The 27,195-nt window shown below is 46.2% G+C and overlaps 1 protein-coding gene across 1 annotated transcript; it reads right to left on the reverse strand.

Annotated features, from left to right (window-relative positions):
• Positions 1–1,037: 1,037 nt before the first annotated feature.
• Positions 1,038–2,733, reverse strand: LOC123162698 (uncharacterized). The gene has a single exon (XM_044580476.1). It carries the CDS (start codon positions 2,278–2,280, stop codon positions 1,786–1,788), a length of 495 nt encoding a protein of 164 aa, XP_044436411.1. The 5' UTR covers positions 2,281–2,733; the 3' UTR covers positions 1,038–1,785.
• Positions 2,734–27,195: the final 24,462 nt, after the last annotated feature.

The following is a 27,195-nucleotide window of genomic DNA, read 5'->3' on the forward strand; positions in this document are numbered from 1 at the left end:
CCAAAGAGTAGGCTGAAGTAGCAACGGAGTGTACGTGCGCGAGATTGACAACGACAGCGTACGCTCGGTATCTTCTCAGTATGTCGGGTGCCATGTTCGTCGATGTGTACGTTGCCACGAGCCCACGATCGATCTGTGGATGATCTTTCAAGCTACTTGCGCCACAACGCTTATCGGCAAGCTCGACGACACGTAGTGCGGTCGCGAGAGCATGTCCAACAGACGCCCAACGAAGCCACCTGCTAAACTTTTTTACAGTGTCAAAATAGTGTTTTAGCATGTCGCATAACCGAGCATCTCCAGCAGACGCCCAAAAATATACTGCCCAGCTAGCAACGATGACATCTCCAGCAGACGCCCAAAATTAACCACACGCGCTCGTACCAAGCTCGCCGCCCGTGGCATGCTCGCCGCCATGGTCATGGCCACGGGCCGCCGCCTGTGGCATGCTCGCCGCCATGGCCGTGGCCGCGCCCGTGCCCGCGCTGGCCCTGTTGTGGCCGAGCTCGCCCCGCTGTGGCCGCGCCCGAGCTCGCCCCACCGTGGCCGTGCCCGCGCTCGCCCCGCCGTGGCCGCGCTCACCCCGCCGTAGCCGCGCCCGCGCTCGCCCTGCCGTGGCCGCGCCGGAGCTCGCCCCACCGTGGCCGCGCCGGAGCTCGCCCCACCGTGGCCTGCTCCGCCCGTGCTCGCCCCGGCGTGGCCGCGCCGCGCTCGAGCTCGCCCAGCCGTGGCCTGCTCCGCCCGCGCTCGCCCCGCCGTGGCCGCGCCCGCGCTCGCCCCGCCGTGGCCTGCTCCGCCCCGTCGTGCCGCCGCCCGTGCTCCTCCCCTGCCCGCCGCCGCCCGTGGCCATGGTCGCGCCGCCCTTCCGTGGCCGCCCTCCTCCCCAGTCACGCCGTCGTCGTGGCCGTGGCCGCACCCGCGCCCCGCCGCCCGTGGCTGGCTGGCGCGCGCACGTGAGGAGGCTACCTGCAGGCGCACGCGAGGAGTTCAGCGCGCGGGAGCTCACGCCCCAAATATCCAGCTTCTGGTCCAGTTTCTTCGGACGCGCTCAACACTTTTTACAGCGTGCTTTATTATGCCGTGTCCGCTGAAGTGCTACTTTTAACTCCGCATGCGCTAAACTTGCGATTTTTTTGACGCGACCCTAATATTGGACGTCTGTTGGAGATGCTCTCACTGCCCATGCACCGCGTACGTCGTACGTACTCTCCATGGGTGGCCGCTCGAGTCCAAACTTGGAAGTAGTACATCACTGGGCATGGCCCATGGGCATGGCGCAAGTGCAGCGAGGACACAGAAAGAAAAGGCAAAGCGCACGACACGACTGCGGCGCCGTGTGCTCTCCGTCTTCCTACGCGTGCTATGTCGTGGCCTTGTCACTTGTCAGCGCATGTTGGTGGATCCGAGCCATGGCAGCGGCACTGTGGCACGGCGACGAAGACGGCGATCAGGTCGCGAGGCACCGGGTAGAAGAAGAGCCGCTGCTGCAGCGGCGCACGCTTCCTCGTTGGTGCCGACGCCGACTTCCGCGGCGCGGGCGGGCATACCGTCGCCGGCATCATGCGCCGTCGGCCTTCGTCAGCGTGGTGAAGCTGTCCTCGTCGCCGGCAGCGGCGCCATAGTTGCAGCCGTCTCGCAGCCCGATTTCTTCACCCGTGGCCGGCGGCGTGGCGAGGCCGATCACATCGACGCCGAGGTCTTGCTGCAGTGGCGCCATGGGCAGCATGGCCATGATGTCGCTTGCCTTGGGTGGGAGTGACGCAGGCGATGTCGGTGGCAGCATCGTCACGTGCCTAGACGCACCGATGACTCCACGACGTGCGCCCGTATCTTCTTGGCAGGCGGCGGGCACTGCGGCACGGCCACGAACACGGTGGTCAGATCGCGCGGCACCGGATAGAAGAGCCGCTGCTGCAGCGGCGCGCGCTTCCTCGTCGGCACCGCAGCCGTTTTCCGCGGCGCCGGTGGGCACACAGTGGCCGGCACCAGCGCGCTGTCGGCTGTCGTCGGCGTGGTGAAGCTGCTCTCGTCGCCTGCAACGGCGCAGCCGTCTCGCCGCCCAATTTCTCCGCCCGTGGCAAAGCCGACGTCGTCTTTCTGCAGTGGCGCAATGGGCAGCATGGCCATGGAGTCGCTTGCCTTCGGTGTGAAGCAGGCGTTGTCGGCGGCTGGAGCGTCATCATCTGCCCCCGGCGCTGCCGTTGCCCGGGCGCCGCTCACGGCCGTCTGGATCGGCCGGAGCGCCGCCAATTCAGAGATTTCCGTGACGTCGAGGCCCATCGAAGCTGGTGCGCGCGCGCAGATCCCACCGCGCGCTGCTCTAGATCCTCTGCCAAGAGAGCCACGTAGTAGTTTATGCGAGAGAATTGCCTGAGCTGGGGAGCTTGCCAGTAGTGTGAGTACTGCTTGCTTGTGCTGTGCTGTGCTTGTGCGTGGTCTTTTGTACGTAGTAGCGTGAAGGACGAGGAGGGAGGGAGGGAGGAGGCAAGCGTCGAGGAGGTGATGATGGAGGAGTAGCTCAATAAGTAAAGGAGAAGCAAGCGAGGAACAGAATTATATGCAAGCAACAACCCAATAACGGGCGCATGTTAAATAGATCATCGCCCATGGCCATGGGAGAGAGAGAGAGATACACTCCACTGCCTTCCTATCTACACACTGTCTTTGAGAACCACTCCAGTATGCATAGAGGACGGGGCGTCGACCCGTTGGCTGGCAGCTGAGGTTGCTGTCAGCCCACCCGATTTCAAGTCTCGGCTTGGACGCGTGGTGCTCGCGGAGTTTCTCCTATAAAAAAAAGCCAACGAGGTTTAGCCCTTGGGTTGGTCTCATTTTTTTTCACTATGCATAGCAATACAGATCATGCATAGGTCCTTTTGCGTACTACTACTCTATGTGCCCGGATCATGCATCGTATCAAGTGGAGCTTTTGGATACTGGATGTACTGGTAGCTCGGGATATCTACAAGCGATTTGGATGGCGATCCGGTAATAGACTAGATGTTTAGTCATCTAGTTCTGTTTTAGCCTGTTGTGGCAAATCTTATCTTATTTTAATTTTGAGCTTCTAGCATATTTGTATTTCATCGGAGATCTTTTTGGACCTTTCGTTTAATAGTATGGTTGCATGCATCGTTCTGATGCAGAGGCCGGGGATAATCCTCCTTTTCCAAAAAACAAGTAGATCGCAGAGGCACAATCTCTCTCTCTCTCTCTCTCTCTCTCTCTCTCTCTCTCTCTCTCTCTCTCTCTCTCTCTCTCTCTCTCTCTCTCTTGAATAAAAGGTTACTACGGATCAGGAGAGCATGAAGCGGAAGGATGCCGGTAGGGAGGGGCCGGCGCATGAATTTTCACTGCCCAGGGTTAATTTCTCTGTACCCTCTTCACACGTCCATGCAAAAGGATGTTTACAGCAGCACAGTGAAGTTAAACTCCAGGACATCCATGCACATGCACTAGTAGTAGGCAAAAGGACGATGCATGATCTGTATTACTATGCAGAGTGGAGTGGTTCTCAAGACAGTTTGTAGCTAGGAGGACAAGTATGGTTAATTGCCGCCATGTGTATTGCTTGTTAGGGTAGATGGCTCCCATGATCCCATCAATTTTGCGTAGCTGGATGCTTTATGTGGTGTGCCATACACATGCATGGATCTGTCCTATTGCCACCGACTAGAAAGTACTCGACCGTAAACAAATACAAGAGCATTTAGAACACTATAGTAGTAGTGTTTTAAGCACTTTTATATTTATTATATTTCTTTTGCAGAGGGAGTGTTATACTCAGCAGATTTTCTGGCAAAATTAGTACTGCTGCAATAAAATGGAGATTGGATTAGAGACAACATTTTTATAGATAAATGGTGCATGAATGAGGATGCAGGAATCCAATGCGTCAAGTTGCACAGGCAGAAAAATGGTGACGCAAATAGGAGTTAGCTAGAGGGTACCTGGTTCACGTGGTCGTGTCATACTGTCATGCATGGCTCATACTAGCGGGCCGTAGCCCGTAGGTGCGCTGGTGGTGCATGCTTCCTATCTCACGCTTAAGGCCTTTCGTGGGGTCCACTGTCAGGCAGGCCCCACGCCCTTTGCACAGTGGGCTGCACCATGGGGTAATAATTTTCGTCGCAGGCTGCACCGGTAGATCATCCCACCCCAATGTCAGCCAGCCGTCAGATGGACCCTGCCTAGCCTGCAATGAGTCACATCGTTTCTTTCTGCGTACTCCGTGTCAATTTCAGAGCCACTGCAACAGGAGAATCCTGTTCGAAGCAGTGTAATCTTTTTCAGCAAGAGGACAGTCGTTTTAATTTCTTTTTTGTGTCATCATCCGTTTTCTGCATGTGCATGCAGCTGGTCACGTAGGTACGTAGCCACGTCGGAGCCAGCGGTCGTGTCGTGCGTAAACCAGGCCGGCATTCAAGCTGACCTGCAAAATTTTAATGGACGCCACGCCGCCGTGTCCGGTGATCGAAACGGAGGGGGCACACCACGCTCCTGCACGCTTACCACGCGCCTGCTGCATGCCCGATCTCGCTCTTGCATCGCAGACTATAACATATTTTGCGGTATGCTGCGACATATGTGTAGATGATCGATCTCAAGCCACTAGTCAGACGTGCAGACCAGGATTACAGTGGCTGCAGAAAGAAAGAAAGAACGAACCCTGTAGCTTCTGGGTTTCAGTGTCATTTTTGGCATCAGTATCTGCCTTGCAGTCAAAATAAGGCTTTTATTTTTCACAAAGAGAGACACACAGTTATTTTAGTGTCAAAAGCAGCTAGGCTCTTTCTCTGCCTCTAGATCCCTCGCTGCCGGCTTCTGCACAGACCTCCTTGGGCACATCCGCACATGCATGCATGCATGGCCATTGCCAAGCTTTAATTTACGTGTGGTATTTGTTTATGTTTTGCTGCCAAGGTTACTCAAAGTGAGGTTAATGCCCACGTAAATAAACAAACAAGTTAGAGCATCTACAGCCGCATATGACAAATATGATCCCTCAAACGCTCGCGCACGCGTCCGGGCGCGTCCATGAGCAATGACCAGTCACTCCTCAAATTAGCACAACTACATCCGAACATCTCATACTAGATTCTTAATTCCGTACAAAAGCATGCAAAGAAAAATACTGCGTACTACGTAGATCACAAGCTACTCCTCGTCGGAGATGTCGACTATCTCCGTGCCCGGCTCCGGGTACATGGGCGGCAGCTGCAGCACCGGCTGCTTCGGCTGCTCCGCTCTAGCCTCCTCCTCTATCTCCGCGTCGAGTTAGGAGAAGAGCGCGTCGGTCGCCGCCAGCTCTTGCCGGAGGAACTGCCGGTTGGCCTTCACGTAGGCCCCATCCAGTATGGACTCCGGGATGGCCTGATGCTCCGCCGTCTCCGCGGCTTGGGCGATGACGAACTCTACGTCCGTGTCCTCCATATTCAACCCCGGAGCAGGCTGCTCCGCATTGTCCTCCTCCGGATCCGCCACCTCCATCGGCTCCAGCAGCTGCTCTTCCTCCTCCTCCCCTGGCTCCGACGAGTCTGGAGGCAGCCCGACAGCAATGCGGGCGACGCACCTCGCCTGGATCTCCTCCGTGATCTGGCACCATCGCTCCACCCTGAGCATAGCGTATGTGGTCATCTTCTGCCGGACCATGGCGATGCCAGACAGCGCGGGAGAGCAGGGGAGAGGAGGCGGATGGGCTTGGGTTGCAACACAGAAAGGGAGGAGGTGGATGGGCCAGGGTTGGGTGACATTGGACAGCTTAAATATTCGGATTTGGCTTCAAGCGATGAGCTGAAGCGGCACGATACGACGTTCACACCGCGTCGACGGAGGAGACGTCCATCAAACCCTAGCGTCAGTCCTACGTGGCAGGCACACCCGGACGCCCCCATATCCGCCCCATATTTGGTCTGGATATGAGGGTTGCCAGTCAGCCCTTGCGTTTGAGGCTCGTTTGAGGCATCCGTCTGGGTCGTATTTTCATGACTGGTCAGTGACCGGGCAGGCCACCCGGGCGTTTGAGACCGATTTGGAGTGCCCAGTTGTAGATGCTCTTAGCTCTACACCTTAACTACATATGGACTAGTATCATGTAGTACGTACACGATGGCTATCTAGGTCTAGGGATGGCAGTTTTGCATGGGTACCCACTGGTACTCTACCCTCAAACAGGGGGCATGGGCAAGACTTGGCGAGATTTATTGACCATAGTAATGAACATCAATACTAGCAAACTATATTCTTAGGGCATGGGTATCAAATTACGCCCATGAATATCTCAACATATGCCTAGAAAAAAATGAATAAATTGAATATGACATGTAAGGTCCATATCCAACTCCTATGGGCCAATCTAAACACCTTATTCCTCAAACCGGCAATAGTTCATAGGCCCGCATGAGCTAGCTCGCGACTCCTTCTATGTCCTATGTGACTCCTCGAAATGATGATATCTCGACTCATCACCACCAAACTCTTATCCAACTCTTGATCCAACGTTCCCCAATTCACACCTCTACTTCCCTATGCATCGGGATTCCACCAACCGCAGCTCGTACTCCCTTGTTGCCTCCAAGAGGCCACCCACCGGAAGAAGCCGTGTCAGTGCTAGACTGCTCGCCGATCATCACCTGAATTTTAAACCCATTTCCTTGCCTTTTCAAAATCTAAATGTTATTTATTGTGCCATGAGATACCCATTAGGTGTTGTATACCCGTTGATATGGGCATGGGTATCAATTTGTCTCCACGGATATTGAAGTGAGTGGGTATAGAAGATTTCGTTGTACCCACCCATACCTTACCAATTGCCATCCCGGCCCTTCTAGGAAGACAAGAGGGGCAGAACACAGAAGTATGGTGCTTGCTGTCAGTCTAGCAAAATGATGGAGGAACTAAAATCAAAGTAATGAATGAGCGTAGATCAGTAAGTAATGTACGTGGAAGTACATTCGAAATTCAAAGTACATTTCCCTCCAAATTTTTGACGTTTCCCTTGGCCCTTTTTGCATGGTAGAGCCAAATTAGATGGCCGCCCTGATTGAATAAAATCTGCCCATGCATCTGCATCTGCCATAAATGGCGTGGGGTTGAGATGCTTCTGTGGGTCTGCCATAAATTAGATGGTCAATAATGCTACACCTACGTATGCCTGAGATGAGAGGGACCAAATTAATATCCACAGTGCAACCACTGTTGCTGGCTATAGCGGACAGGATTGCCAACTAATCTTCATTTCTTTCTTCTTTGCAATTGATCGTCATGTACTGTGGACTGGACCACCCTGCAGAGACCTGCTGCTGCCCAGATTCATACAAATTTATCTAGTCTGTAGTTTTGTGAGTAATTCGGTGGTTGAATTATATACTCTGGTTTAATTCTATGTCTGTCTCAAAACTATTACATGGTCTATTCCATTCAAGGAATTTTATTACTGCGTTACTGTTATTTAGGGTTTCCAGCTAGTTCCCGATATAGTTTTTCTTAGTGAATTATAGGTTTTCATCTTGTTTGACATTTTGGAAAGAATTAAAATATTTAAGAGATATCCACACGTCTTGTGCCACAATTTTAGCATTTTATAAATAAAATTGAGTATGTTTTGTCAAGTTGGTCCTAACAATCAGAGTACACGTGGGGCATGCCACGTAGACAAATTTACTTTCGCAGCTAGTTACTGCACATGCTCTTGTTGATGGGAAAGAAGCAAAGAAAATATTTGACATGAAACAGTAAGTCTACTTTGGTCGCATATGAGTTACAGTTGTTTTCTTTCGTTGGTCTCAAAATTTCGATGTAATTTTCATTGTCTTGGAGATGGTTTGTACTTCCGGTGATCTTTCAAAATAGATCTGATCCTTTTCAACCCAAAAAAAAACAAAACTGAAATGCAACAACACTTTTCTTTGCAGTTGCATTGCAACAAAGAACTACGTAGGAGTAGTACATTTCTTTCAAGTACTACGTTCTATGGTAGGTTGTAAACGGTACATTCCAGTATGACTGCACGCACAGTCAAATGTGCACGGTTCTGTTGGTCAGGTAATTCATTTCAGAACTTCAGATGTACCATGATTAGTTCAGTCTCTTCATCCATCGACAGTTCGACACATAGTCGCAGGAAATTAATTAAACAAGATGGACATCCGTCATACTGGGTGTATTATCGACGTACGCGAGTCAAAACCACTCCATGCATGTCAACCTTAATTACGTACTCCACATATGAGCTTATGTGAAATTGTATCGATTCCTGCCAAAATAGACCCTCTCCTGGAAACAAGCGAGATTCTGAAATTTGTATCTACTCCAGTAAAGTAAGGAAGGCCATATCTCTGTCTCCACGAGACCAGAGAACATATGAGGAGGCCGTAAGAAAAGGAAGATGAGAAAACAGATGGCTGGCAGGATTAAAATAGTACTCTACGTAGATAAACAATGTTGTGCGCCAGGGTACAATCACTGAATCACACAGCAACAGACTATAGATAATTTATCTGCAGTCATCTTTACTCAAAGCGTCCACAGACACCCACGTCGCCCTGCCTCACACCTAAAATCTATTACAACTACTCCAACACCGTAACAGCGTACTAGCTACGTGCAGTGGCACAGGATAGCTATGATTTGAAAAGGAAAAATAAGCTGATCGATCAGGACCACCCACACTAGCTTACTCCTACCATGCATGTATCTCTACGTGTTCCCGCCATAAGATGAGCTCGACATGATCCAGATCCGTACTAAAGGCCAAGTGGTAGTTGTACATGTTTTAAGTATTTGTGTACGATATGATGTAGGTTTGCCACCACCTATCTCAATGCTTTTGTTTCTTTACGTTTTCATGAGCAGGTGTGAGGTCCCCATGTAGTAAGAATGGGATATCATACACCGCCACATGCTACGTACGTGCGCCACTGGTGATCGATCTACTCTAGCCAAATTCTACTGCTTCTTCCACTGCTTGGTCTCCCTCCATGTCGCAGTGAAGAAAGCTAGATTGACACAACATGCATCGACATCTACAACATTTAGGTGGAGTATCTAAACAACTGTTCATTTTTTTCCAGAAAAAGGAAATGTTAACCGAAGTGAATGTTTGGCTCCAATATTGCCCCTAGTTTCTTAACATTGTCCTTCGTCCCTATTGCAAGAATTAGGGCTAGTGCCATATTTTCAATGAAAAATCAGGTGGTTCATTCATAGCTAGGGAAGCTAAACCGACTACTATATGAGCTCCGGGTGATTCATTCATTTAGCCATAGACTAGATACCTAGAGCTACCTTTGATTCATCAATATATTTTCACTAATTCCTTTTTTATTTACCGAAAAAGGGTTTCCCCCCGCTTTGTATTCCAAAGCAACCAACACCGATACAGGATCGCTGGGGCGAACAGCACAACAAGCCCAAGAGAAAAAGAAGAAGAAGCAAATGCCAACAACGGCAGCTCGACAAAGCGTGGATGACCCGCCACCGCAACGCCCACCAGACCCAAACCACTACAACCCGAGGCTCCGGACCACCGCGTACAAAACATCACCTCCAAGAAGGAAAGCGACGCCGACGACGCTGCTGTCCGAACATGTCCTAGGGTTTCCCCGGCACGCGGAGGGAGGTGGGGGATGGATATCACCGACACCCTCTAGGAAGGAATGATGGCACCCGCAAGTGTCACCGCATCGGGCCGAAGACCGGCAAGGATTTCTCCCGAACTCCAATCCCCACCGTCTCACGGACCGGAGCCGACCAGCCACACCGCCGCCCACCACTATGCGCCATCGCGGTTGCGCCGTCACCCACGCCGCCTCACTGCGAACACCAACACGAGGCCAAGAGGACCGGGGAGAAGCGCCCCGCGGAGGGAGAAGCAGCACCAAAGCCGAACGGGAGGGAACCACCTCCACCGCCATCGTGCGGGAGGCCAGAACCTCCGGCACCGTCGCGGTAGCCGTCCGGACGCGGCAGCAGGGCATGCCAGGCCACCCCTGGCCCGGCCAGGCCCGAAACGGGCCCGCTAAGCCCCGCCGTCACGCTGCAGCAAGCCGGCGATGGCGCCACCAGCACCCTGCCGCTCATCGTCTCTCCCCCGCCTCACGGAAGCTATGAAGCCGACCCGCCCCGCCGCCGGCCCGCCCAGGCCCAGATGGGGCCCGAAGGGCCCAGATCTGGGCCAAGCGGGCGCCGCCAGGCCGCGCCGCCGCGTCACCCCGTCGCCAACGGCGACGCCGCCGACCAGAAGTCCGCCCCCGCTCGCGCCAGGAGCCCCCGCCACCGCGCTGGACCGTCGCCGGCTAGAAGCACCGCCCGGGGTCGCCCCGTCCCGCGCCGGCGGACACCCGAGAGGGGAAAAGCCAGGGGGCCGCCGCCACCAGCATCGCCCGGGCCAGGCCCGCAGCGGGCGCCGGCGACGGCGGCAGAGAGGAAGGGGAAGGGAGAGGCGCGCGGGGGAGAGGGCTGGGCGCGACCAGCCGCCCGCGGGGGCGGCGCGGTCGCGGGAGAGGAGACTCGGTGAATCTCCTTTTTTATTTCAACATTGAGATCTTTTTTTTTTCATGAACTTATCCCCCTACTTCACCAAATGTAGATACAATCTCCATGAGCTTTACCAACTTCGTTGATTAATTCCATGATGAATACTCTTTAATATGTTTCTTGCTATCTAGACTTCTAGAGAAATATCGAAAATTATGTTACTCTCCTAAAGTAATAGGTGGCATTACACTTGTCGACATTACATTTGTTGTGCCATTGTATACGTTCCGCGCATGCATGTCCGGCCATTTCTGTTCTTGACTCCCCTAAAGTAACCATGCATGATCCTGATTAACAATCACACCCGCGGATTCGGTCTACTTAGTAACGATTAAGCTATCGCTAATCACTGTCGTTAAGCTTAACGACGGTATCCGGGGGCTAGCGGTAGGCGCCAAGCAGCTACGCGCAGCGCAGCAAACGTCCAAGGCATCGGATACCTTCTTCCCGATCGATATCGGTCCCACTTATATAAATTCAGAGCCCGACTCCTGCTCAGCTGCTTCCTTGTGTTTGTTCCGTCTCAGCCTCTGCATGGCTGCATCATTGCAACTTGAAAGCACGACACTCAAGGATGATTGCTGCGCCCTGCTGCAGCCCGATTTAAATATGTCTCTGTTTTTTTGTTTCTTCTTTTGAGAATTCAGATCTATTAGACAGCCTAGATCTAGAATATGGGGAGCATCATTGGCCTCAAGCTTTGTTTAGCGGCACTGCCCCCTGCTTTAACCCAGACGGGCACTCACTACAGGATTAAGATCTGCACGATTCTTGTGTCATCAGATAAATTACTGTACTATATTTGCTACGTGGAGGGCGGCATGGCTAAGCACAAGGAGGCACGCACATGCACAAAATTGGAGGATGGCGCGAGATCCGAGGCTAACGTGCTTTACGTACTACCGAGGTACCAACCCAGAGGAGGCGGACGAGGAGATATATATAGCTTTTTTTTAGAAAAGGAGGATGACTCCCGGCCTTTGCATCTGGACGATGCATACAGCCACTTTATTAATTATTGTCACAAGATCTTACAAAGTCATACAACAGTAAGACTAAAGCCGCCGTCTAAGCAACAAACTGTCGGTACACCTATCCAGTTGATGAAGGGGCGTAGATAGCCTGAGCCTAATACCAAACAGACATCACAGTCAAGCCTAACATCTAAGACCTGAGACCCCAACCTAGCCAATTGCTGGGTCTGGGGCATACACTGGTCCGGCGTGCACTCAGAGGACGCCGCCGCCAACTGCCACCGCTCCATCTTCAAAACATATATATATATATATATATATATATATATATATATATATATATATATATATATATATATATATATATATATATATAGTGCTTGTACGGACCATGGTTAACTCATTCGATCCTCGGGGCTATTTTGACGCGGCAATACGAAAGACCAATGACCATGCAAAAAAAATCGAAAGACCAATGATTGTAACATTTTTTGACATTTTCTTAAAAAAAACATTCTTTGACATGATTTTGTTTGCACAAATTATTTTTATGGCTGGGAGCACCAAAATTTATTTGATGGCACCATTGAAAAATCAAATGACGCTTTTCATGAAGTTCAAGTTGAAGATTTTTTTTTTCTACCGTCATGTGTTGTGGTGTGGCACTCTGGTCAATCAATAGTGCATGGAAGTCTTTAGGCAGCACGCGTCTCATAGGTTTCACGAAATGTGACGACATGGGGGTTTCATTGGTGTTGTACATGTTGGCTTGTTGTGCAACAATGCCTATGATATTCCAGAGTGCTCTTGATCCAGGGTCTGGTTTGCTATCTTCGATGGGGTTGTAAATTGGCTGCCATGACATCGGCGCACCTTCGGCTCTTTTCACTGCTTATAGTTGTTGCTAGGTGGTCTACAAATTTGGATTTAATTTTTATTATTTTTGGTGTTCGTTATATTGTCATGATTGAAGATGAATAGACCCGGAATTTTCTCAAAGAAAAAAAAGAAGAATTGGCTGCAGCCTAACAACGAGAGGTGGGGCTAGCCGGCTGAGAGGGTCACCGGTGCTAGAGCCTACGTATTGTTAGGTGGACTAATGAACCTTAGGATGGTGGAGTGTGAGGGGACAACAAGCTATATCCATGCCTCATGTCCATGGCCAAAGTAGAACAGATAATTGTCTACACACAAAATTTATTTGTGGCTCCGTCACGGTGATGCTCTACTCCTCTTCTTCCGACGCAATCTTGGGAAAATCTTAGATACAAACTAGTATCGTTTCAGGAGTTCGTGCTAGCCGGATATGTCGCATTGCGATTCAGGTGGTGACAATGTCGACAATGATGAGCAGTATTTGGGTCATGGTGAGTGTATGCTAGTCAGTTAGCATGTTTGCGTGACGGGTCTTTGGGTCTAGTATGTGAAGTCCGGGTCGATGGATGCCGTGATTGACTGTACCAGGCAATACTACAAAGATGTTATTTTCTTTAGCGGCACGTGTAAGGTATTTCTGGGTACCTACGACCCATGTTGATTGGGTTGTCCTATCGAAGTCACGGCCGCGTGGGGGTGGCTGGGTGCCCGCGGGGGGGGGGGGGGGGGGGGGGGGGGGGGGGGGGGGGGGGTTGAAATATATCCTATGATGATGGTGTCATTCTGTAGCCGCTATTGCGTAGGCCTTCTGTAACTGAACCTTCGAAAGTTACTTTTGCTTCTCTCCGTGTTTTTTTCTCCTGGGTTTCTGTTTTTATTTTCAAAATAGGAAGGCCGAGAGAGAATTCGAGCACTATAGGTGGGCCAATTACCGTATATAACATATGACTTCTCCCCCCTATTTTTTAGTCAAGCTTCTGGATCTGTCCACTAGTAGAAAACAGGGTTTTGGTCACAGCTTAATGTTCACATTAGTCCCGGTTGCATCACGAATCGGGACTAATGTGAGCATTAGTCCCGGTTCAAGCGGCTAAGGCGTCGGGAAGGCATTAGTCCCGATTCAAGTGGGACCTTTAGTCCCGGTTTGAGACACGAACCGGGACTAAAGGGTGTCCCAGTTTGACACACGAACCGGGACTAAAGGGTGCGATGCCCTTTAGTCCTGGTTCGTGACTCAAACCGGGACTAAAGGTTCAAACTCTATCCCCCCCTGTGTATCGCCTTTTCAGTTTTGTAAAAACAAAAGAAATGATAAAAACTTCAAAAATTAAAATCTTTCGAGATGTAGTTATGTTACTACATCACTAGTTAGGAAAATTTAAAAACATAAATTTGGACATGTTTTGCAAAAAAGTGTTTTGAAAAAGTAAAACGGCCATATCTTTTGCATACGATGTCAAAAAAAAGCATAATATATCAAAAAAATCAGCACGAAAATCCGCATCCGATTTTGATTGTCGTAGGCCTGTTTGCAAATTTTTAGAATCCTCAAATTCTGAAAGGAAAAAAAGATATGCTCAAATTTTAATTTTTTTGACCTTTTGTTAAATCTGGTCAAACTTTGGTCAAACTACTTATTCAAGAAATATTAGTGTTAATAAATAATTATTTTTAATTTTTTTACTTGTGGTCAAACTATGGTCAAACTACTTATCCAAGAAATATTAGTGTTAATAAATAATTATTGTTAGTTTTTTTTAGTTTTGGTCAAACTGTGGTCAAACTATGGTCAAACTATTTTCAAATCTGGTCAAACTACCTATTCAAGAAATATTAGTGTTAATAATAATTATTTTTTTTAGAATAATGTTTCAAACTCAAACGGTGCTTAATCCTCAAGTTCAACTCCTAAGGGTTAATAGGATTGACAACTTAATATTGTCAGGAAAACAACAAGCGCAGACTTGGAAACTAGGGGGGATAGAACTTGGAAGTTAAGCGTGCTCAGGCTGAAGTAGTGAGAGGATGGGTGAAAATATTAAAATCTTTTGCATACGAGATGTAGTGATGTTACTACATCTACTAGTTAGGAAAACTTAAAAACATAAATTTGAACATGTTTTGCAAAAAAATGTTTTAAAAAAGTAAAATCGCCATATCTTTGGCATACGATGTAAAAAACGCGTAATATATAAAAAAAACAGCACGAAAATCCGCATCCGATTTTGACTGCCGTAGGCCTGTTTGCAAATTTTTAGAATCCTCAGATTCTAAAAAAAAAAAAGATATGCTCAAATATAAGTTTTTTTGACTTTTTGTTAAATCTGGTCAAACTATGGTCAAACTACTTATTCAAGAAATATTAGTGTTAATAAATAATTATTTTTATTTTTTGACTTTTGGTCAAACTATGGTCAAATCTGGTCAAACTATGGTCAACTGTGGTCAAACTATGGTCAAACTACTTATCCAAGAAATATTTGTTAATAAATAAATATTGTTAGTTTTTTTACTTTTAGTCAAATTGTGCTCAAACTATGGTCAAACTATGGTCAAACTATTTACAAATCTGGTCAAACTGTGGTCAAACTACCTATTCAAGAAATATTAGTGTTAATAAATAATTATTGTTTTTTAGAATAATAGTTTCAAACTCAAAAGATGCTTAATGCTCAAGTTCAACTCCTAAGGGTTAATAGGATTGACAACTTAATATTGTCAGGAAAACAACAAGTACAGACTTGGAAACTAGGGGGAATAAAAGTTGAAAGTTAAGCGTGTTCAGCTGGAGTTGTGAGAGGATGGGTGACGGGCCGGGAAGTTAGACGATTTGGAATGAGTGGTTCATAATTGAGCAGTGATGAGGGGCGATTAGATTGAATTGTCAAATAATTCAGAAATTTAAAAATAAGAAGAAAAAAAAATTAAAAATAGAATTTTCTTATTCAAAAAAATCACCAACCGGGACAAAAGGTGGAGCTCCAGAGAGCGGCCACGTGGAGGCCTTTAGTCCCGATTTGTAACACAACCGGGACTAGGGGGGGGGGGGCTTTAGTACCGACCCTTTAGTTCCGGTTTGGGAACCGGGACAAATAGGCCTTATGAACCGGGACTAATGGGCCTTTTTCTACTAGTGGTCATTATCCCTCGAGAAGTAGAAAGAATAGCAATTTCCATTCCACCCAAAACTTTAGGAATTTCTGGTCCGACTAGAAAAGCTTTACGACACATATCAACTAAAAGAGCCGGAAGGGACCTTTGTATGGCCATATGCATGTTGGCTCGAGTTAATTAGCAACAAGGATTTGCCAACTCACCTCGTAACTTCAATCATGTAAAAGTCTTCTGTGAATATACATAGCTAGTCGGCCTTTTAGTAACAAAGATATGCCCCCTAGCAAACATAACTTGATTCCTGGAAAAGCTCTATTTCCATGTTTCAGGATATGCTCATAAAGAATACTCTTATCTACTAGTACTACCTCCATTCTATATTGAAATGGAGGTAGTACAAAGCTGCTCAGAAAGTAGATAGATTTTGTGATGTATCACCTCGAGGGAAAGCCACTAATTCTGTAGGCCACTCGCAGTCACATCTCACTCAAAAGCACCAAAACGTACCTAAAAAGTGCGAGGGGATTAAATTGAACAAAAAAGCCTAGAGGATCAACCAATGTCGCTATCAGGCATTAGTGGGTCGGCGGACCAACTAATTTAGAGACCCCGCAAAGGTCATTTTTCAGGAAAATTGATACCCTCTTTCGAAGCTTGATTTGCTATTGACCTGTGTGTGATTAAGACCTACAAAACCAGTCACGTCAAGGGACAACGTGACCCCTCCGCACCAAAGATAATTCGAAATTATCTCTACAACTGAGCCCAGTCACAACCCATCGCCATAATAATATAGGAGTATATAACGTGGCAGAGACATCACTACGAGCTCGTGCATTAAAGCCACTAGATGACCCGTTGCGCCAATGGCGCAAAGGCCGAATGTAAGCCAGATATTGTAAGAGTGTGCATTAACATATTGTTGTTCGAAAAGCATAGCTCATGATACTATATGCAGCAAGCAAGCGATAGTCATACGCATAGGATTGTCATGGTTTGTTTTATGTAAGATCGAAAATGATGCACTAAGTCATGTAGGAAAGGATTTTTGTGATCTGTTTAGATTGGATAGACAGTCATGCAGAGGCCTTTGGACGTGTAGTTGAAGATGAAAGCATATATTTATTTTATCATGGTTGTTTCAAAAGCATACCAAACATCAGTCTAAGCAGCAAATAATCGATAGCTAAATGCACAGGATGGTCATAGTGCAGTAAGATCCAAAAGGATGATAAACACAGAAGTCTTGATAGGCTTTATACTAATATTAAGTTATATAGCAAGGGGCTTTTGCAGTTGGCTTATATTGAGTAGATGATCAGACGCAGTCCCTTGAAAGTGCATTTGAAGGCGAAAGCATATGCTTGTCCTTTGTTCATGTGTGCGTGACGGAAGAAGTTGCTCCAGCCTTTAGTAATGGTGGCCCTTTTTGTCAACACCCTTGATAAAGCGGGTTGTGACAGCGGTAGTTCCATCTCCAGTAGGGATTGACAGTTCACCACGGTCAGCATCCATGTGTGGGAAAAGGGAGCCCGTAGAAAAGGGAACGCTAAAGTACTAAAAATAAAAGTAAAGGTTAGTTATATATCATTTTATACCATGCTATTGTATGAAATTGGACAAAGCAATTGCAATGGATTACCATTCTTTTGCCGTCTGTTGCAAATGTTTCTGTCATGTGGCACACATAGTAGCGATCAGGCGTGGTGGTGCTGCGGATGATCTTTCACACTCTACAAACATTATGGTTGTAGCACAATGTGGCGACTAAACTCATCTAAGTAGTGGATGCAAGGCTCACCTATGTTAAATTGTATAAAGCTATATCTTTTAGCAGTTGTCGTGAGAGTTGTTGGAATGAGAGGAGTAATGTAGCCCTTAACACAGAGAATGTACTTTCCTGCCTTTAGATGGATTTTTGCCTTTCAATCCTGCCCAATGAGGGCACTCGATCCCACATATATTCAAACATGCATGAACTCTAGATGAACCGCTAGCTGCATTCCACTCCACTCCATTCCACCCCCACCCTCTCTACATCCCCTCCGCCCCCAAACTCCTTTCGGGCGATATCCGGCATGGCGGTCAGCGGATCCGAGTCCTACGCATCTTGATCCGTTGACTGGGAACTCATCCCACACAGCCACTAGGAGAAGATGGTTGTCCGCATTGTGCTCCGTCGATCTCGGGAGGAGTCTGCCCAACATCGCTCGGACTCCATCTAGCGGGAACCCATTGTGTCCACCCAAATGACGCACGGATCCGGTGCGATGCGCGTCGCCACTGCCTCGCTGGAGGCGGTGTGATCCGTCTGGTGTCTGAACGCTGTGGTGGATGCTCAACCGCTTCATTAGTGCACCGAGGCGGAGGTGCACATCCGCTTCATGTCAGATGCAAATATGGCGTTGCGTTCCCACCATGCGAGGCAGTGGGCGTGGGAGGCGATGATAGCCCTCGCGACAGACATCGGCGTGACGGAGTCGCACTCCTCGACGCTGCAGCGGGTGATCGGTGACCCCTGACGCCACAACCGCGTTCATGATGGACGTGTCGGCCTTCGACCACGGCGGATCCATGGTCGAGCTCATTTCCACCGGCGGCATGCAGGCTCCAGTCATGGGATAGATCGGCACCTCGAGTCCCATGAGCTGATGCGTGTCCCATGTCCTACTCTACCTCGTCGGTGACCGCACTTCCACTCCAAGGGGCACAACCAGCTGTTGGACATGGACACTGCCAGAACAATAATGACGGTCACCGGCAAAATTTTAGAATAGTTTCATGTTACATGTAATTGTATAAATTTGATGATTTGCAAATGGGATATCCGATTGTGAAAACAATTTTTATGTGTTGATCAATCACTGTCTGCAGACACATCCGGATACGTCCGCGGACCTTTAGATAAGGATTTTGATACTTGTGGTTGCAGATGCTCTTATATTAAGATAAGCGGGAATAAATTTCATGAAACAATACAGATTATACTAGTTACATAAAGTACAAATTAGCACCAAAGATAAAAATACAACCGTGACATTGTGACAAAGAACCACACACTCTGGAGTCTGGACACCTATACACACGGGTTGACACCTACACACACGGGTTGCACATATAACGCCAGAGATAACCACGTGGTGGACTGTTAGCCTTGATTCCATCGATCAGCTCATCCTCTTCCTCTCCCCACTGTACTGGAGAAAACACCTGGTGAAGGCGATTCAAGCTGGGCTCCATCTTCGCGATGGATCATGCTGCAACTTCACGGGGGAGCGGATCACGCTGCAGCTCGAAGGCACTACGGCTTAAACTGCATCTCGGCGGCCCGACAGCTCGAAGGCGCAGCACCACAGCTGCTCCATCTGCATCTGGGCAGCCTGGCAGCTCCCGCTACAGCTCGGAGCTGCGAAATCTGCAGATGGCGCCGCTGTCACTCGTATCAGCGAGCCAAATCCTCACGGTTGCTGTTGTCGCTCCCTGCCGAAGGTGGCGACTGTTCTGGCAGCCTGGCACTCCCTGAAGCTGGTGACTTTCCATGGCTCCAGCAAGCCCACGACAGTCGCCGTTGCCGCTCAGGTAAAAACTAACCTCCTTCGGTGTTTTATGAATATGTAGAATTTTTGTGATTCAATTCAACTGTAGCACGAGGGGCATCATGATCTACTATTTTGCTGAGATTAGTGGCACGGCAAAGTACATCTTCATTTTATAAAAAATAGAACAAGATGCAGGGACTGATCACTCGTAGAAGTAAACTCGAAAAGGAGAAGCTTATAACTCACTAAATAACTATACCAGGAGCAACATTACTGTCTGCATCCTCATGGTCTTGTCATTTACAACAGGCCCAGTTGGAAAATGGCATGTCAGGCCATTGACGTTCCTGACGTGGTGCATCGGCCCACATCGGTGAACCATCGCCGGAGTTGAACTTGTTGATGGACAGTGATGGAATGCATCCACTGAACAAAGTAAGCACTTTCCTGTTTGTTTATCTAATATCTCATTCTTACCTTAGACATACAAATGAAAAAAAGAGGTACGGGAGACTAAACAAAGAGAAACCAAGATACCGAATGAATACATAGTGATATGAAAATAGAAAACGAAATGTGAATAGAGACCAAAGACTCGGAAAACAGAGAGTAAGAACGAACACCGAGGACCTAGCACTACTATGTTAATAGGCAAGTCGTGTTGATACTTAGATGAGTGATTCAATGTTGAGTACAAATTAGCACTAATTAGTGGCTGGGACTGCTCCAATCATTGAGCTGGGTATATTGTATATAATACATAGTTGAGTGATGGCCTTTAGATGTTTCAGATGCTAAAGAGTATTTTCTAATTAACATATACATTATGCTATGCATCCTGACATATGCCCTGTTCATCATTTAGTGTATCTAAGAAAATTCATTGTTGGTGTATCTAAAAAACACTACATACCAAGAGATGAAAGGGCCAAACTGCGCCAATTAATATTGCAATATTTGTTATCTTCTTTTATGAAACAAATGAGTTACGTGCTGACCAAGAATTAAACCAAAATTTGTTATCCTTGTTCTATGCAAACGCAAGGGAGGTGTGGCTATTCTCTAAAATGCAACAAACTCACATACATTCTCATATATACAGTCTTTGATTCACTCGCACGTTTTTCATAATATTTAGAAGCACGAGATAATAGTAGTAAAGGACTAAAAGAGAAAATAATACCAGAGGTAATGAGCATTGAGCAACACCAAAAAACCTTGTGAAAAAAGGCTTATTGTATTTTTGGCATCTTCCAGATGCTACAGATAGATACCACAACCCGACGAAAATCAATAAATCTACCGCAATAGTTAATCTATTTTACTGTATCAATTTCTTGTGCTAACCAAAATTCATTGTTGGTGTATCTAAGAAATACTATATACCAAGTGATGAAAGGACCAAACTGTGCCAATTAAGATTGCAATATTTCTTATCTTTTTTTTAAGAAACAAATGAGTTCTTTGAATGCAAAGAACAGATAAGTGCTAACCAAGAATTAAACCAAAGTATGTTCTGATGTAGATTTCTTACCAGAATCTCTAGCATAAAGGAAATAAATGCCAATAGCAGCCTCTAAAATCTCAGTACATAAAAATTAAGATGCTTCTTAAGTGTATTTCTGTTTCCATAGTAAATCATCGAGCTTATTATAGCAGCATGAACAGTCAATACACTTCGTCAGTACGCAGAATGAAATACATACCACATATTCTTGCCATCTCTTACACTTGATGATCACATATTGTACTTCTGATTGCACAGTCCTCTCTCTCTCGAAGAAAATACATCACTATGAATCAGTGGGTTCCACATAGTCCGTGCAACGTCATGGAATTCAAAGCTGGTGCATAAATTTGTCCTGTAAATCCACCATCCATATGATAAAGTAGACATGCTTGTGTACTGGCCTTTACATGAACATTCTCCAGGCTGAACATTGACACATCTTCAGAAAAACTCGCTGAAAGAAAATATAAAATATATAGAAAGCTCTAAATATGCCAACGTTCAGTGGAAATATATGTTGACCCAACCATGATCTCTACTTGCAAATGTTACTTTATCTAAAATATACATACTTCAGTACTTAGAAAGTGCAAACAATATGTACATTGAGGAATCTACCTTGGCCTTCAGTTTTTCTTTTTCCGAGAAAAGCAAATGGCTTTTGCGTTTCATTGCATTGGAAAGAGAGGGAATTTACATCCTCCTAGGAGGTAGGTTTACACAGCCAGCTTTGACAAACTTTTACACATTGCTAATGTAACTTGTCAAGGGAAAAAACAGGCCACCATTTTTCATTGCTGGGAAACATCTAATGCTAAATATAACCAAACTTAGCTAATTATTTATGTACACTAAATCCAAATAAAACTAATGAACATTCTCTCTCTTGGCTCATTATAAGTGAAAGTGTAGCGCGGTTTTGTGAGGCTAGGACTGAATATCAACAAAAGAAAGAGCAAGAAAGAACAAATAACATCTACCTCTTGGCTGAACTTGTTCTAGCTAATTAGTAGGCTTAACGAACTCAGTATGTCTCCAAGCAAAATGACCAATGAGCATATGATGTAGTTCTACTATTTAGTTTCAGGCATAAGCAGTTTCTGCTACCTATCAACTTCATATAAGCATTTTATCTTTGCACGGTCTCAAAGAATATGCAGCGGTAATTAATATTCACAGCCATTCTTACCTCAAAAATGGTATCTACTGGATCCAAACAAGCTTAGATGATCCTCATAGTGTAGCTTCAGTTGCTTTCAATAGCATGAAAACTCCGAAAGCATAATCTATTCTCAACCCTGTATAAGACTCTCGTTTAAAGCCTCCTGGTGCATCCGATTTTGATTCCTTGCAGTCAAAATAGAAATGTCACTCTGCACCAAAGTTATTCTTCCACTAAGCGACCTGAGTGAATAAACACTCCTGACCAAGACCAAGGCCTCGACCACAGAGACACGGTCATCTTTTGAATATGTCTTCAACTTAAGTGCCTTTGTGGGAGAAAATATGTAGAATATCTTGTCGTCGGACTTACTATCCCGAAATGAGGACACCTAGAGACATAAGAACAAATTAGGAGCACTATATTAATGACGGGGAAACCTTTCGATGAAATTTCATCTAAACCACCAAATTTTATCTGAATAACATAGGATTTTAAACAAACTGTTAGTGCACAACAAGATGATGGCGGCATGGAAGGAAATTCATAATTAGAGGTCTACCTTTGAGTGGTACCATAGATGTACTGAAAAGAGTTGTTGCATAGATTTTGTTGTTCGCATATACCCTGCAACAATACTCGGCCTTTGGAATTCCTAGACTTGTCAGCATCAGATGCATTTTTATTTATCCTACAAGGAATTCTGCCTTTTGTTAGGATATTCTGCAACTTTCAGTAATATAAGACAACAGTTTCAGCTGAGGGTTCAAATAACTAATGATTGTAGATACAGTAAGTAGGGTAAAGGGAGTATACTCACGAAAATATGGATGTCTCTTATACATACGAACACACCTGGTTTATACACAATTGGCTACTATGCCTATATAGGATCACAGGTACACGATCTATCTACTTTGGATGAGACAAACTTACTCTTTATTTACCAACTAAACAAAATAGCTAGAGTACCAAGGTATATCGTGTAAACTATCTACTCCAGTAATTTTCATATGGAATGTGCTATTTGTTAACCAAGCCGATTATACTATCTTTACCTGGGAAAGGAGAGCAATTGTAAAATGGGTTAGTTACAGAAGGAGAGCTAACCTGAGTAATCGTTTGGAGTTGGCTGTTAGTTGATGATGCAGGACCTGGAGAGCCTTGTTCATATAGTCCTCCGGTAGCCATGGTCTTCTTCTGTAACAGCAACATAGGATGGTGGTCAAAGTCACCTCTAATTACCAGTGTTAATCTTCTAGTGAACTCCATATGGGCACCGAACGTTGAAGATGACAAACTTATAACAACATATACTCTGAAATCACAGAAGCAGAGCTGGCTAGAGAAGTAAATCATTCTCAGATGCTACAACAACTATGATTATAAGACAAACTATCAACCATTGCACTATATCTCAAGAATTTATAGTGTAATCACCAAACAAAGTGGTAACCAAGGCAATATCAATCTGACAAATTCAACAACTGCCGACCGATGATGTTTTAGTCCTTTTGGTTTACTAACTCAGAACCGTAACAAAATCGCTTTTTGGTCAATAGCATCAAGTGATTCTTTGAACTCAGAATTAAGAAAGAATGCCAGAATGCAAAAATCAGAACACCATGCAACATCACAAAAGAACTCTCAACATTGTTGCCGTTTCTTTTGAACTAAAAGTTAATAGAATTCATCACACTATAAGCAACTAATTTTGAAAAATACATGTTGTACAAACATAAGCAATTCAATAGGAAGGTGAGGTCCTTGACAGTAATGCTAGCCTAAAGACCATGCTCTCCTGAGTCGAGATTCATTTAAAAAAAGAAAAGAGATGGAAGCAGAGCACATTGCACAAGATTCCAGAGTTGCACAAAGAGAGAGGGAGGGGAAGAAGGATTGGTTGAAGCCCACCTTGACATGTTGAAATCAGCCAAACTCGCCGGCCAGTTGCAGCTACCTCGGGTGCCCCGCTGGGACACACGACGGGCACATGCGCCGAAAGCGGCCCTACCCCTCGAGCGCCTCATCGTGCACCCGGCAGCGGAGGCCATGCCCGCCACCACGGATGTAGAGCCGGTCCAATGCAGCAAAGATGTTGCAGCAAAGATGTTGGCCTGCTTTGCTCTGAACTCTTCTTACACCCAGAAATAAGTTTAATTAGCATACAAGTGCGAGCTGAAAGAAGGCTTCAAGAAATAGTTTAAACCAGAAAATGAATAATATTAAGCTAAGCTTTGAGGGTAGGACGTGAATTCCGAATTAGATGACCGTGAGGTTGCCAAACTTGCTACTGCTTGAACATCAACTATAATTATTAAGATCAAAATCAGCATATTTTGCAACTAATGCAGAGTGTGAATTTCTCTGCACACAAAAAGGCTTTGTAGATTCAGTATAGTCGACACAATCATAATGTATTAACTGCTTTCCTCAATATCCCATGACTAAAAGCTATGGAAACCAAATTGTAAAAATATGAGCATTAGTACTTCTTAGGTAGCAGAAGAAATCGGTGGCACTTCAACAAGAGCCAAATGGAGGGGAGGACACAGGCACAAAAATTCAGAGGATGGAGGCGAGGACGCAGGAACAAACCTCTAGGGTGGTCGGACGGCGGCGTGAGGGCTGGACAGATCCAGACATCTCTGCGGCCCACGCTCCTCCTGCTGTGACGGCGATGGCGCCATGGACCCGCTGCGGCTCGAGCTTCTCCCTTCAAAGCAGAAAGTTAGCACATATTAGAAAGGTAATGCCCCAAACAGATATCACATAATAAAGTGCCAAGAAAATATGAAATTGGTTACAACTTTCATCAGATAGAAATATTAGAAAGATCCATCTCACACAAGGATCATCACACAAAAATATTAGAAATATTAGTTATTGTTAGAGAGAAAGGGGCAGAGGCCATGTGCCGCGGCAAGGTGACACAAGGAGGGGCAGGAGACATAATTAGCACAGTCAGGTATGCACTCATCAAGGAACAGAAGAATCAACCAGTAAAAACTGGGAGAAAAAGATGGCGAAGACGCAAATGTGCAGCCGAGATCGGAGAGGAGTGAGAAACGAAAGGGAGGAGGGGAGAAGCGAAAGGAAGGCGGGGAGATTACCTGTCAATGTGTGCGGCTCCATAAGGTCGCTCACCTCCGCCCCTCGCGTGCACTGCCATGGGCCCATGGCCCTCTTCAGATCAAGCGAAGAAACTCGGGCGACCGCCATCCCAATCCACGAGGCCCCCAAGCCTCTCCCGCTTGTATGCGTCTGCCGGTCCCTTCCCCTCCATCGGGGTCGCTGCCGATCTGGTCGATGCGCCGTTGCTGCCCTTCTAGCTGCCGCCACAGCTTCCACGCCCGCCAGACCCCCGTCGGCCGCCAACACCCGGCCCCTGCTTCCGCCGGCTCTCAGGCTCTACGCGCGCCCCCACTGATATTCTCTCACGGTCGTCCCGCTCGCCGTGGATGGAGAGAGCGGCGAATGGGAACTGGATGGGGAGGCAGGGCTCGAGGACGAAAGGGATTGGTGGTGACGAGGGTAAAGGGAGAGAGACAGGCGGGTAAACGAAGGACCTCACCAGGAGCATGTACCCAAGAGACCGACGAATGGGCCCAAGGCTCTTTGACGAGGAAGAGTCATAGCTAGGTGGAAGCGAGCATGCTGCGAGTAGACGGCTTGAATCCACCCACCCGCCTGCGCGAACCCACCCACGCACCTGACAACCCATGATCGATTTGCCCCTGCTTTCACCCGGGCAGAAGCACGCACACAACATGTCAGCTTCGAGGCTGGCCTGCGCGCAAGACTGACCCATGCGTCAGTTGCTCTAGCCCGAACATGTAAACTAAAACATCCAACAAATGGTTGAATCATGAATACGCAAAGCATATTGCTTACAAGACCCACCATGCAAACGGTCATCATAATTACTTTTGAAGCTTGTTTTCTGACCATACCAACATAACTGAATATCAAGATGATCAGGGCAAACAAATTATTAACAGAACCATGTATGCTTGTGCAGCTAATCAGGCATCTCACTAAAACAGATCAGCGAAGATAATTTGCCCCCAGAATCATATGTTCTGATGCAACGAATGAAACATCTATATCAAACAGCCACTGAAAAAACATTTATAAAGTGCAGGGGATAAGGATTTTTGTTGATGCTCTCAAATTCTCTCTGCCTGATCACAACAACTGCTTTAACCTAGACCAATGATAGTCCTGTATGTCATATAAGCTAAGAAGAGTGAAGTGGATAAGGATTTTTTTTCGTTAAACAAAACATATTTTACACATATTTCGTCAATTGCTTTATCCAGAACATCAACAAGACACTCAAGATGCTATGCATACTGGCAGCCATCTAATCCAACAAAAAAAAATCAACAGCAAGCCCCCTTAAGAAGCCAGCTGGCATATGTTTATTTTATAAATAGTAAAACATAAGCATTAACATTCCTTTAAGCATGAAAATGAAAAAAGAGAGGATTGAAACAGTTAAAGGAAGAAATAACCACCTTTTTTTGTCAAGCCATTCCTTTTCAGTGAACCTTTGTTAGGCAAGCCTTGTGGCATCTGTAACCCTGAAATTTAGTAAACCCGTGATATATGTGACCCCTATAATTTAGTAAACCAGTGATATCTGTGGCCCTAGAAGATACTGTAACATATTGTAATGGAATATAAGATAACATTGCCAAGAAAGCGTTTAAATACTAAAATCAACATACTTACTTTGAAATGCATAGATATTGTTCACAGCCATATTCTTATACCCACAAAGTAGCATGAACTTCAGTATCATTAGCACTGCCCAATCTGCAAACAGGAGAACTAATCTCGTAAGAAACTTTTCTTTACACTGCCTGTGATATCTTGGTGTATGCCATTCCAACTGTGGACCTGTCCTGTTACTGATGCAAAGTAGCTGCCATTTATGTGATTTACATTCCCATATGCAGTTAATTCATGCCTGCGGATATTAGATTTTGTCCGGACCAATTTCTTAACCCTTCTACAAAATGAGGATTTTTGATAATAGTCTCAATTCCGCTTGGTGATTCTCCTTTAAATGAAAGATTAACAGGCCAAAAGCATCTCAAGAAAAGAACATGATTGCATATTGCACATCTAAGAAAATGAATATATGGATAACTGAGAACAAGTTCGAATGCATATTCATGCTGAAATTTGCAAAAAAGTAACAGACGAAGACTTAGTAAAATCGATGGTCTGCACCAAAAACATTATAATGTAAAGACTATCAGAAATCCTCAATGGCTCACACATAAAATGCAGCAAGTTTTCTATGAATTTTGTTCCTAAAATTACATGATGGCGAACACTACAGGCCAGCAAGAGAATTGATGAACTGCTTGGTATACAACATCTAGTCAAGTGTCTAGAATATTCTATCGACGAATAGACCAAACAAAAGGTTTACCTGATTGTAGAATTTCATTGACAAATTCCAAAACTGTA

Source organism: Triticum aestivum, chromosome 7B, assembly GCF_018294505.1.
Source record: "Triticum aestivum cultivar Chinese Spring chromosome 7B, IWGSC CS RefSeq v2.1, whole genome shotgun sequence".
Taxonomy (NCBI): Eukaryota; Viridiplantae; Streptophyta; class Magnoliopsida; order Poales; family Poaceae; genus Triticum; species Triticum aestivum.

Bases quoted from the DNA above. Each gene is read 5' to 3' on its own strand.
- LOC123162698 (XM_044580476.1), bottom strand. From the start codon at position 2,280: ATGGGCCTCGACGTCACGGAAATCTCTGAATTGGCGGCGCTCCGGCCG.